This window comes from Vitis vinifera, chromosome 18 (assembly GCF_030704535.1).
Source record: "Vitis vinifera cultivar Pinot Noir 40024 chromosome 18, ASM3070453v1".
In the NCBI taxonomy this organism is placed as follows: Eukaryota; Viridiplantae; Streptophyta; class Magnoliopsida; order Vitales; family Vitaceae; genus Vitis; species Vitis vinifera.
Window position 1 is genome coordinate 7828114 of NC_081822.1, and position 10865 is coordinate 7838978.

A 10865-nucleotide genomic window follows, 5' to 3' on the forward strand; every position below is an offset into this window, starting at 1 on the left:
ATCATTTATGATAGGAAATGGAAGTATGTAAATCCTTTTTGATAAGAAATGGGAGTGTACAAATCGTTTTTATAGGAAATGGAGTGGGGAAATCTAAGAAACTTGAAACTGAAGCACAGTAAGATAAAGAGATGGCTATTATGTGTAGAGAGTTTGTGGGCTCTCCTCATAATCTATGATTGCCAACATCCTGCCTTCCAGATAATTTCACCCCAAATGTATTTCAACCACCAAAAGGCAATTTGAGTTCTTATTAATACTTCCTCTGAGCCCAGAGATTATGCACCAGTTTGATAGTTTCAAGAAATTACATGGCTGACCTTTTTCAAGGAAAAGATCAAGAGCCATCTTAAGAGGTTGGAAAAGGCTTCTAAGATGAACACCTATTCCCTATGCCTTTGAACAAGACATTGAAGAGGAGATCATTTTCCATATTATAATATATTCACAAATCATATATGGAAACCTCACTTTCATGGATTATCAGAGGTACACTTATCTTTAATGGAAATCTCATTTTCACAAGTCATCAGGTATCAAGCATCAATACAGAACATACACAATAAATTCTAGGTTATGCCAAAAGGTGTATTTTGCTGTATACCGCAAAATCAAAAGCCTTTTTCCTTCTTGCTTTCTTTCTTTTTCCTTTACTTTTTATTTTTTATTTTTTTATTTATTTTGTGGGGCAGGGGAAGGAAAATTAAGAGTAAGTGTACAAACACACACCCAACAAAAACCGGGGCACAACTTGAGCATATAGGAGATACACAAAACCATATGCAGAAAGCAAATAATATGCCAGAGAATTTATAAGAATTATTTGTTATAGTTTCCTAACCATCTATGCTTACAAAATGGAGGATTATCGAATCACTAGAATAGACTTCCAGTTTCTATTTTGAGCACTTTGGAGATTTAAAACAAAAAGATAATTAAAGAAACAAAGCAAATTCTACATCATTCAGAATCCTGTAAAGACTGACAAACAGGGAGGTAATAGGTATCCAGTTTCCAATATTTGTGTTTGACACCCTCCCAAACTTCTTCTCCCAAACAATCCTTAACAGGCAAGGGAATTAACTGTGTCGAGTAGCCCAAATTCTCAAGTTCCAGAGAGACTAGATGACAATAAACAACATGAAAGAATGCATTACCTCCACAGAGGCCATTGAAGAATGAATATATCCCTCCAGGCTTCAACAATGTAGGAAGATGCTGGTGAAACTCTCTAAGGTCTTCATAGTACTCTCCATAGGTGTCAAAAAAAATACCTGACCAGATTCAACCAACATATCAAAGAGATATATATTAGCCAATATTAATCACTGTATCCCTAAAGAATACATTTTCTATGAGATTACTTTTATTTTTTTTATTATTATTAAAAAGGATTTTAACAAATTTTGTAGCATTTCAAAATTTCTTGCAAATTTTTTTGAAACCTATCATTCTTTTATATGTTTTCCAAACAAGAGCTACTAGGCTCCATTTGGATCATGGTAAGTGTCAAAGGAAGGATGAATGAAAGGAAAATGGAAAGAAAATAAAAATTATTGCAGCACAATAATTTTTTCTCTGATTATTATCCAATTCTATTCCTTGCTTTTCTTTTTTATACAAAGGATAACGAATCTGAAAATGTTTAAATTTTAAAATAATTTTGATTATATTTTATTTTCCATAGTAGTTTCATGGCAAACTAAACAAGATAACTTGAGATTTTTTTCTGTTAACCTAGTACTTTTCCAGATCTGAAGAAAACATTAGTAACTCAAGCATAGAAACTAGGTGGTATTGCAAAAGAAGTGATTTTATTGGTGATGATGGACTATATCAAAGAATTGAGAAGTAAAATCAATTTACTTTATAAGCAGAAAAGAACAATTTGCACTACATGTCTAATTAATTCATTCAAGTGCCCTGTGCTTTGCCCATGGAAATCTTGGGCATACTGAATTGATAGTAGGAAATGGAGTAAACAACCGGTATAGCATACATATGTATGTCATTGCAACAATTCATAATGTAGTAGTGGTTGAGACAGAAACGTAGGGACCAATTTTTTTTGTTTTGGAATGCAATAAGATTTTCTTTTAATGAGGCACCGCTTTTCTTATGAACATGAATGTGGAGTTTTCTCTAACCATTCTCTAAATCTAGTTTTTCTTCAGTACCAAATGCTACCTAATTCCTATCTACAGGGGAAATATGTTTACTGACCAACAGTTATACATGCTGCCAACAAAAAGGACAGGCAACCAATGCATGGCATTAAGAAATAGTGCAAACCAAACAAATCAGCTGATGACTTGAGGTACTTAGTTGGTGAATAAGGAAGATTCAAACGTGATTACATTTTTTATAGATGATAATCAGCCTATACTCATCAAAGAAAAAGATGATCAGGCTACCAACTGTACTGCATGTTACAGGCATTTACAGAGGAACAATTCATGGGTGCTAAAATATGACTTAGTGTTAGCGAAGGAAAGACAGGCAGCAAACAATCAATGTACGGTATTATCATACAAAAAAGTGTCATAAGCTTTGTAACATACATATTAATAATATAATAAAATCATAAATTATAACTTTTTATAAATATTATAAAAATATAGATATCAACATTAATTGATTTATTTTGTTAAAAATAAATAATAATAATTCAAAATTAATAATTTTTAATATTATTTATATGATTTTATATATTTTATAAATATTATAAAATTTTGGATATTAATCTAGCTCTTCTACTTTAAGGGGGAACACTTGATTATCTTATTAGAGGGAAAACACTTTATCGCTTATCGTTAGTCCCTTATTCTTAATTTTTCATTATATGCATACATTTATTACTCATTTTCATTCTCATTTTTACTTGACATTGAAATAGAAACAAATTATCTTTCCAACCTTACATTCATATATGCATCCAAACACAAGAATTGGAATTACTAAATTCATTCTTATTTGAGGGAGAATAGGAATGGAAACAAAATATTCATTCTCATTCCCCATTCTAACGTACCAAACATGCCCTAAGATGAGGCTAAAAGTGAACCCTCACAATGACATCCTAAGGTGTGAACTTTAAAGAAAAGGAAAATAAACAGAAAATAGAAAATAGACATAGAAATATCTTTATATAATAATAATAAATAAAAGCACCATGAGACATATTGAATGTGGATTGGAGAACAGCTGAATATTGAGTTACCATCATAGGATTCGAGTTGTGGAAGAACATCTTGCCACCGACCAAATATTATCTTCACATTGTCCTTCTCACCCCAACCAGTATGAAGCATACGATTGTAAACTTCAGGATGAGCCTCAATGATGGTGTGTGTAGCAGGCTTATACTGCTGAATAGCTGTATCCACAAGACCCATTCCAAATCCAATGTTCAATATGTGACCACCACCTGAGCAAACAGCTTTTGCATGAGCCTCCATCAATGGTTTCTCCCAAGCCATCATGATAGCCTTGCTATTGGAATCCATCAGTTTATCCTCACTAAAAGTAATCCTATCTCCCAAGTAATCCTCATCAGAATCACCATTTTTATTTGCTTTCCTTGTGATTGTTCCTAGGATCAATTCAGCTTGAATCCCTATTCAAGAAAAGAAATCCATTCATAAATTTTAAGGAGATAGAAATCCCATTTTTTGTGAACTGTATGATATCCAGACATGCAACAGGCATGAGTTGTGCTTGTGACGATGCATTGACCATCTATTAATTCTATTTATCAGTGTATTGATGTAGAGGAAACACATAAATAAACTAGCAGCAAAAATGTTACTTTTATGACAATTCTACAATCCAGAGAAGCTGAATAATGGAGGGGCACTGTACCAGAGCTTCCGTATCGCATCATTTTATGAATGTTCTCAAATTGAACCTGAGAACAGAGTTAAAATCAGCTCACTACTGCCTAGGCTATTCAATGATTTCATAATCACTTGAACCTGGAAAGGAGGGATGATAGGCAGTGCTGCAGATAGTATTGCTATATTTTTTTTTATAGGAAAAAGGAAGGCATGTATTAAAAGTGCATAAGAGAAGGCGCAGCAAGTACACAAGAAGCATACAATCAAAGCCCAATATAGGTGAAAAGGTAAGAAGCCAAAAAAACCTTCTCCTTACATGACAGTGTTGCTTTTTTTTTTTTTTTGATAAATAAAGAGATTGTATTAAAAAACCACCGAAGTAGTGGCTAAAAATACAAGAAAGAGAATAGAAAAAGAAAAAGAAAAACGCCCCTCGCTCCCTAGCAGAATGCCAAGGCCCGAAGAGCATCCCAACCTACACCCTTAACGGGAAGCCACCCAACCAACAAAATCAACTAAAGTCGAGGGACCATCTTTTATAGACCTCTTCATCTCCGACCAAAGAAAATAAATAAAAGAAGACTTAAGTCTTTGAATTGACAGCTCCTCTTCCTCAAAAGTAACTTTGTTCCTTGTCTTCCAAACCGTCCAAAAGAGGCACAAAGGACTTACTTTCCAAACACCCTTCCTCTTCTTACCCACAAAAGTCCCATTCCACCCCAAAAGCATCTCCTTAACCGTGGCTGGCAGCACCCACTGCACCCCAAATATAGAGAAAAGCAGCACCCAAAGAGTTCTTGCCTTATCACAATGGAGAAGAATGTGATCAATTGATTCTTCATGCCTTTGAAAAAGGTAACATCTGTTCGCTAGAACCCAACCTCTCCTTTGAAGCTAATCCAAGGTGAGGGCCTTCCCCCACGTTGCTTCCCACCCAAAAAAACTCACTCTAGGCTGCACCAAAACTTTCCAAATAGCCGACGAAGGGAAGGAGATTGGATGACCTGATACTAATGATTTGTAGAGAGACTTAACTGAAAACTTCCCACAATTAGTCTCTCTCCAAATCACCCTATCATCCACCCCTTGCTGAATTTGCTTCCCATTTAAGGCCACCACAAAAAAACTGCACACCTCGTCCAACTCCCAATTATTAAACGGTCTAGAAAACAGCGGGCTCCAACTTCCCCCACCCTCATTGCACCTCCATACATCCTTAACCCAAGCATCCTTGGAAACAGCCAATGCAAATAAAGAAGGAAAAGAAACACAAAGAGGTTTATCCCCACACCAAATGTCTTTCCAGAATTTTACCCTTTGCCCATTCCCCACAACAAAAAATAGCCTACTTTTCACAACTTCCCATTCTTTCCTAAGAGTTTTCCACAACCCCACACCATGCCCCCCTCCCCTTGCTTCCTTTGAACTCCATCCCCCTTGCTCCTCCCCATATTTTCCCCTAATCACTTGGTTCCAAAAAGTCTCTCTCTCAATAGCAAATCTCCAACTCCATTTACACAAAAGAGCCTTATTGAGGATAGATAGACTTTTAACCCCCAACCCCCCATTATCCTTCTCAAGGCAAACCAACTCCCACCTAACAAGATGAATCTTCCTCTCAAGAGCCCCACCTCCTCATAAGAAATCCCTCTGAATTCGCTCCAACCTCAGTCTGACTTTTCTAGGCATAGAGAGCATGGACATAAAGTAAATGGGCATATTAGCTAGAGTACTCTGAATCAATGTAATCCTGCCTCCTTTGGATATGTATTGGCTCTTCCATCTAGCCAATTTTTTCCTCATTCTCTCCTCCACACCATCCCAAACAGCTAGCGATCTATATTGCGCACCTAAAGGCAACCCCAATTAAGTGGTTGGAAGACTTCCAACCTTACAACCAATAGCTGCAGCCAAATCCTCTACGTCATCCACACAACCCACCGAAATAAGCTCACTTTTGTCAAGATTAATTCTCAAACCCGACATGGCTTCAAACCACATTAAAATCCAGCTTAAATGCAGCAATTGAACCTTGGAAGCTCCACAAAAAATCAAAGTGTCATCAGCAAACAGAAGGTGTGACACATTAACTCCCTCACCACCCCTGCTTCTCGCCTTGCAAGCAGACACAAAGCCCCCAACTACTGCACTCCTTAGGAGACTACTAAAAGCTTCCATCACCAACACAAAAGGGTACGAAGAGAGAGGATCCCCTTGCCTTAAACCTCTAGAGCTTTGAAAAAAACCTGAGGGAGACCCATTCACCAAAACGGAGAAGCTTACAGTGGAGATACACCACTTCATCCATCTAATCCATTTTTCCCCAAACCCCATCTTACTCATGACTGAAAACACAAAAGACCATTCCAAATGGTCATACGCTTTCTCAATGTCTAGCTTATACAACACTGCCTCTTCCTTGTTTTTTAAAACCGAATCTAAAACTTCATTAGCCACCAGAACAGCATCTAGAATTTTCCTTCCTTGCACGAAAGCATTTTGAGCCTTGGAGACCACCTTCCCCACCACCCTCTTTAACCTATTGGCTAGAACTTTAGCCAACCACTTATATAGTGTTGCTTTTTTTTTTTTTTTTTTGATAATCAATAGTGTTAAGGGTTTTTCTGATGAAGCATTAGCTGTTAACATATTCAGATGAAGACCAAAATCAAGTTTAGGCAGACACCTAGGCCGGAGCCACACTTAAAGACATTGAATCTTGTGTCCTTTGTCTGTCATGCTATGGTTTAGCTAAGTTTTTTTGGCCCATGGAAAATCACAATGATTTTTTTTTCTCTTCCATTGAGGGTAAGAAATATTTATCAGCTAATTTTTTCTATTACTGTTACACAGTGAGCAGGTATGGTAAACCTATGGCAGAAAAATTGTTACAACACAAAATCCATAGTATAAACAACTAAACAAGATCTACCACTAAGGTGGCCCAATCATGATATTATATGCATATCTATGCAAAGGACCTCTTGAAAAAACAAATAAAGTTCAAGTAATTATTATTTCTCATTTCCATTAACATGAACTCAATGAGTCTCGCATCAACAAAACATCAAATTGGGAATGGAATAGCAGTGGTAAGGGAAAAGCTCGCCGTCTCTAAATTTTCTTGAATTCAGAGACTGCAGAAAAAATTGAAAGCTGGCATCCTATGCCTGTTTAATCAATGCACAAAATGAAATATACAGAAGGCAGAAAACTTAATGCAACCCAATTCCAAGGATTTATCTACGCTTAATCAAAGGCATAAATATAAAAGAGCTATCAACTATAAGATGACATTCAAAATATGTAGAAATCCATCACAACGGCATTCATTTCTTGGTATCTCGTGGGTCAGATCTTATAAACACTCTGGATAAAAGTCATCATTACCAATTTCAAGCATAAGTATGATGAGTATTGTGTATTGGAAAATGTTGCAATGAAGACTCTTGAGAAGTATAGGAATATAAATTGCAAGGTTTTAAGCTTAATGCGCTCATAGCGTACCGGCGTTGAGGAGGACTTCGAATGCTTCTTGGTGGCCAGAATCCATGGCGAAATCGCCGGCGGAGAGATTGGAAGGAGAGAGTGCGTTCCAGGGAGCACCAGCTTCGAGCAGAATCTTGACAGCATCAGCGTGGCCGAGCCTGGCCGCGTGCATGAGTGGGCTAAGGCCTTCGCGATCGAAGAACGAAACGTCTGCTCCGGAATCTATCAAAGCTCTCAGTTTGGCAGTGTCGCCCTTCCTCGCCGCCTCACAAACCATTTCCCCTTCTTCCATGTTTTCACGCGCGCCCTTCCTCTCAATACACTTCCCGTTAGGAAAAACCTAGCTCCAAAAATGTAATAACTAATAAGTAACAGCCCATTAGAATAATTATTCCTTCCCAAGAACCAAATATGAAAAATACACAAACACTCCTCCATCCAATTTTTCTCTGGACCATGTGGAAATACTGGAAATATTCCGATATCATGCTACAAATGACGCATTGATATCTTATTTCAAGATTCATCATATTAGACCTTACTTTATGATTCTATTGAAATAAATGATATTAGAAAAATAAATAAGACGGGGCGGGATGGTTTATTTATCTCCGTTCTTAGTTGTGAATTTATCCCACATCCCTAACTTAGACAACAAAGTGATGGGATATAAATTCTTATTAGCCGATGTTAGGATATTAATTAGATCAATTTAAGGTAATCACCTATAGATGAGGTGAATAATATAATGGTTTTTTTTTTTTACAAATTTATATTATATGAATTTAAATGATAATTGTATGTAAATGTGTAACATGTATAGTGGAAATCAATTACATATAGAATATAGAACATAAGGAGGATAAATTGTAGACACTTGATTTTATAGTGATTTGACATAATTCGACTTATGTTCATCTTACTCGAGTTTCTAATCAAGTGAGGGTTTTACTAATATGAGACTTTTAATACAAACTTTTGAATTTTACAATTGGATTTTCCCACTCCAATGAGCACTATAAATTTTCTCAATAAATATTTCACTTTTGAACTGCCTAAGTAATATCCTCCACTTAGGAAATATTAAATAATACTTTACATTTAGATTTTTACTTCAAGATTAACTCACATTTAAACTCAACTTACAAAAGTTTATAAGAATGATAGAAAAATTGATCTCACAACATTGTAGTACAATTTGAAGCTCAAATGATACCAAAAAAAAAAAAAAAATTTATGATTGAAATGTACTAAATGGATATGCATTTTTTTTATAAAAAAAGAAAAGAAAAGAAAATGCACTCAAAAACACTTCTCTAATGTTTAAATAACATTTATAAAAAAATTTAAACTTTTACTCTTTAAAACAAAAATGTTTGAAGCTTTTAGATAAGGTTTGGAATCCAAACTAACCATTAGGTGAGTTTGGCAGTCAACCAATCAAGAAACTAGTTCGACCAATTCATTATCCATTGAGTATTTAATGTTTTGGAAAGTAGCTATTGGAATATATGATAAAGGTGAAGTGTTGAAGTATTTTTATTGATCGGTCATGTCATATACGCCTGAGTCAGACATCCAATTGTTTTGATTTGAATTATTTGGAGGATGTTCTTCCCCTTAATGATAGAGAAAATGATTGATAAGATTATATTGAATTTGACTCATAGTGATCATTTATCAAATAATAACTCTAGTTTTCAAATGATTGAACAACCGAGAGCAATTTACTTACGATACTTAGTTGACATTCATAAAAGGTCGTAGATCCTACTCTAGAGACGAAAATACCCACATTAATAGCTAACCTAATTTCAACAATGAATAAATTAACGAATAAGAATATTTGTACATCTGTAATGGAAATTACATTCATAGAAATATAAACTGAAACATCTCCCAATTGGGTCTCAACTATTGGAGGTCGGAACTTCAACCAACCCTCTATTGGAACTCAACTAGTCTTCAATTATTTGAGACTCTAGTTCAACCGACTACACTATGAAGTGCTTAAAAAGCATAATTTGAAACCTATAACCTCTAGCAACTTGTCTAACCCCTCTTAAAACCTTTAAAACAAATTTTTAAAAAAATTTGACTACGGATTTTAATTGAAAATATGAAATCATCAAATTATAAAGATAATTTAAAAACAATAAGATGTATGATCCTAGTGTGCTAATAAGCATAATTTAGAAGAGATAATTTTGTCTTATAGGAAATAATTCTGCCTCGAAGAACTTATTTTTTCAAACTTTACTGTTTCCAAAGAACTATGGCTTATATGGACCCAAGCTATAGTTTAACAAAGTAAATGGCAATAATAACAAAAGCATATAAGATCAAAGCTCATTTATGAATGTGAATTGATGGCAGAAGGTGCTGGAGTTGAAACACAAGTATGATACTATGATGGCAATCAACCCCGTATGATCAAACACAGTAACACGCATTCACTAAAAAACCTCATTTTCAAAAGAGAAAACCAATTTTTTTTTACAAGGGAACGCTTAGGTTATGTTTGGTTCCCGGAAAATTTGAGGGAAAATGCGAGGGAAAGAAAATACAAAGGAAAAGTAGAAGGAAAGAAAAAGTGAAGGAAAATAAAAAAATAGATTAAAAGTTGATAAATTATTTTTTTTGTTACTTCAAACTCATTTTATTTATTTTAACTCATCAATATAAAGATTAAATAATTTAAAAATACATAAGTTTTTAATTAGTTTTAATTATATTTGATTTTCTTTGATATTTTTCATAGGATAACCAAATATGAGAAAATCATTTTCCTTAGCATTTTTTTTCTTTCCTTTGTACTTTCCGGGAACCAAACATAGCCTTAGTGAATGCACTAGGACTTCCTACTGCATAAGAGAAGAACTGCCAGGGACTTCCCACTACACTAGGACTTCCTTCAGCTTCAAGAAATCACTTAAAAGCCAAATTACTGAACTAGAAGAGCTTTTGCCGTTTCCTGAGTCACTTCTTTATCCGAACCGGACAATTAATATGCCAGCAACTCGGTATTGGGTACTGCGCAACACACTAGAAGCACTGTGAATAAAGAGAGTAACCATTTCAATGCAGCAAAGGTTTATGAGACCCAGATGTCTAAACAGTCAGCTACATCTGTGCTATTTCCCAGTATACATAACAGATCAGGCTTGCTTGAGCCAAAAGAAGTTCTATCATATACCCATAATGCAAAACATGGTACCAAGGAACAAACCAAAAAAACTGGAGTAAGGAATCCAGAATCATCTCACAGGGTGGCAAGCGGTATAATCTCTCTTAGTCAATCGATCTGTCAAAGCAATCTCGATTCTAAACAGAATAACCTCAACTAATATCGTCTTAACATTCCAAGCACCTCTAAATCAATCTCTCAAGGTATAGATCAACAAAATTGTTAGAGTTTAGTAACCCGAATTCTATTTGTAATTCGAAAAGCTGACACTATGACATATGCGATGAAACTAAAACTATGAATTTTTTTTTGAGTCTGTGGTAGTAGTGGAGGGATAAGGTACGTATAATTAC

The 10865-nt window shown here is 35.1% G+C and overlaps 1 protein-coding gene across 2 annotated transcripts; it reads right to left on the bottom strand.

Annotated features, from left to right (window-relative positions):
• Window positions 1-781: 781 nt before the first annotated feature.
• On the bottom strand, window positions 782-7822 carry LOC100259168 (protein arginine N-methyltransferase 2). Of its 2 annotated transcripts, none has more exons than XM_002285143.3 (3): window positions 7344-7822; window positions 3221-3616; window positions 782-1274 (listed from the first exon to the last, which is right to left on the bottom strand). In XM_002285143.3, the coding sequence occupies exons 1-3, from the start codon at window positions 7615-7617 to the stop codon at window positions 961-963; spliced, it is 984 nt and encodes a 327-aa protein (XP_002285179.1). In that variant the 5' UTR covers window positions 7618-7822; the 3' UTR covers window positions 782-960. The 2 variants fall into 2 exon arrangements, with proteins under 2 accessions (XP_002285179.1, XP_019072139.1); XM_019216594.2 differs by having other exon boundaries at window positions 3263-3616; window positions 7344-7819.
• Between the last annotated feature and the right edge of the window lie 3043 nt (window positions 7823-10865).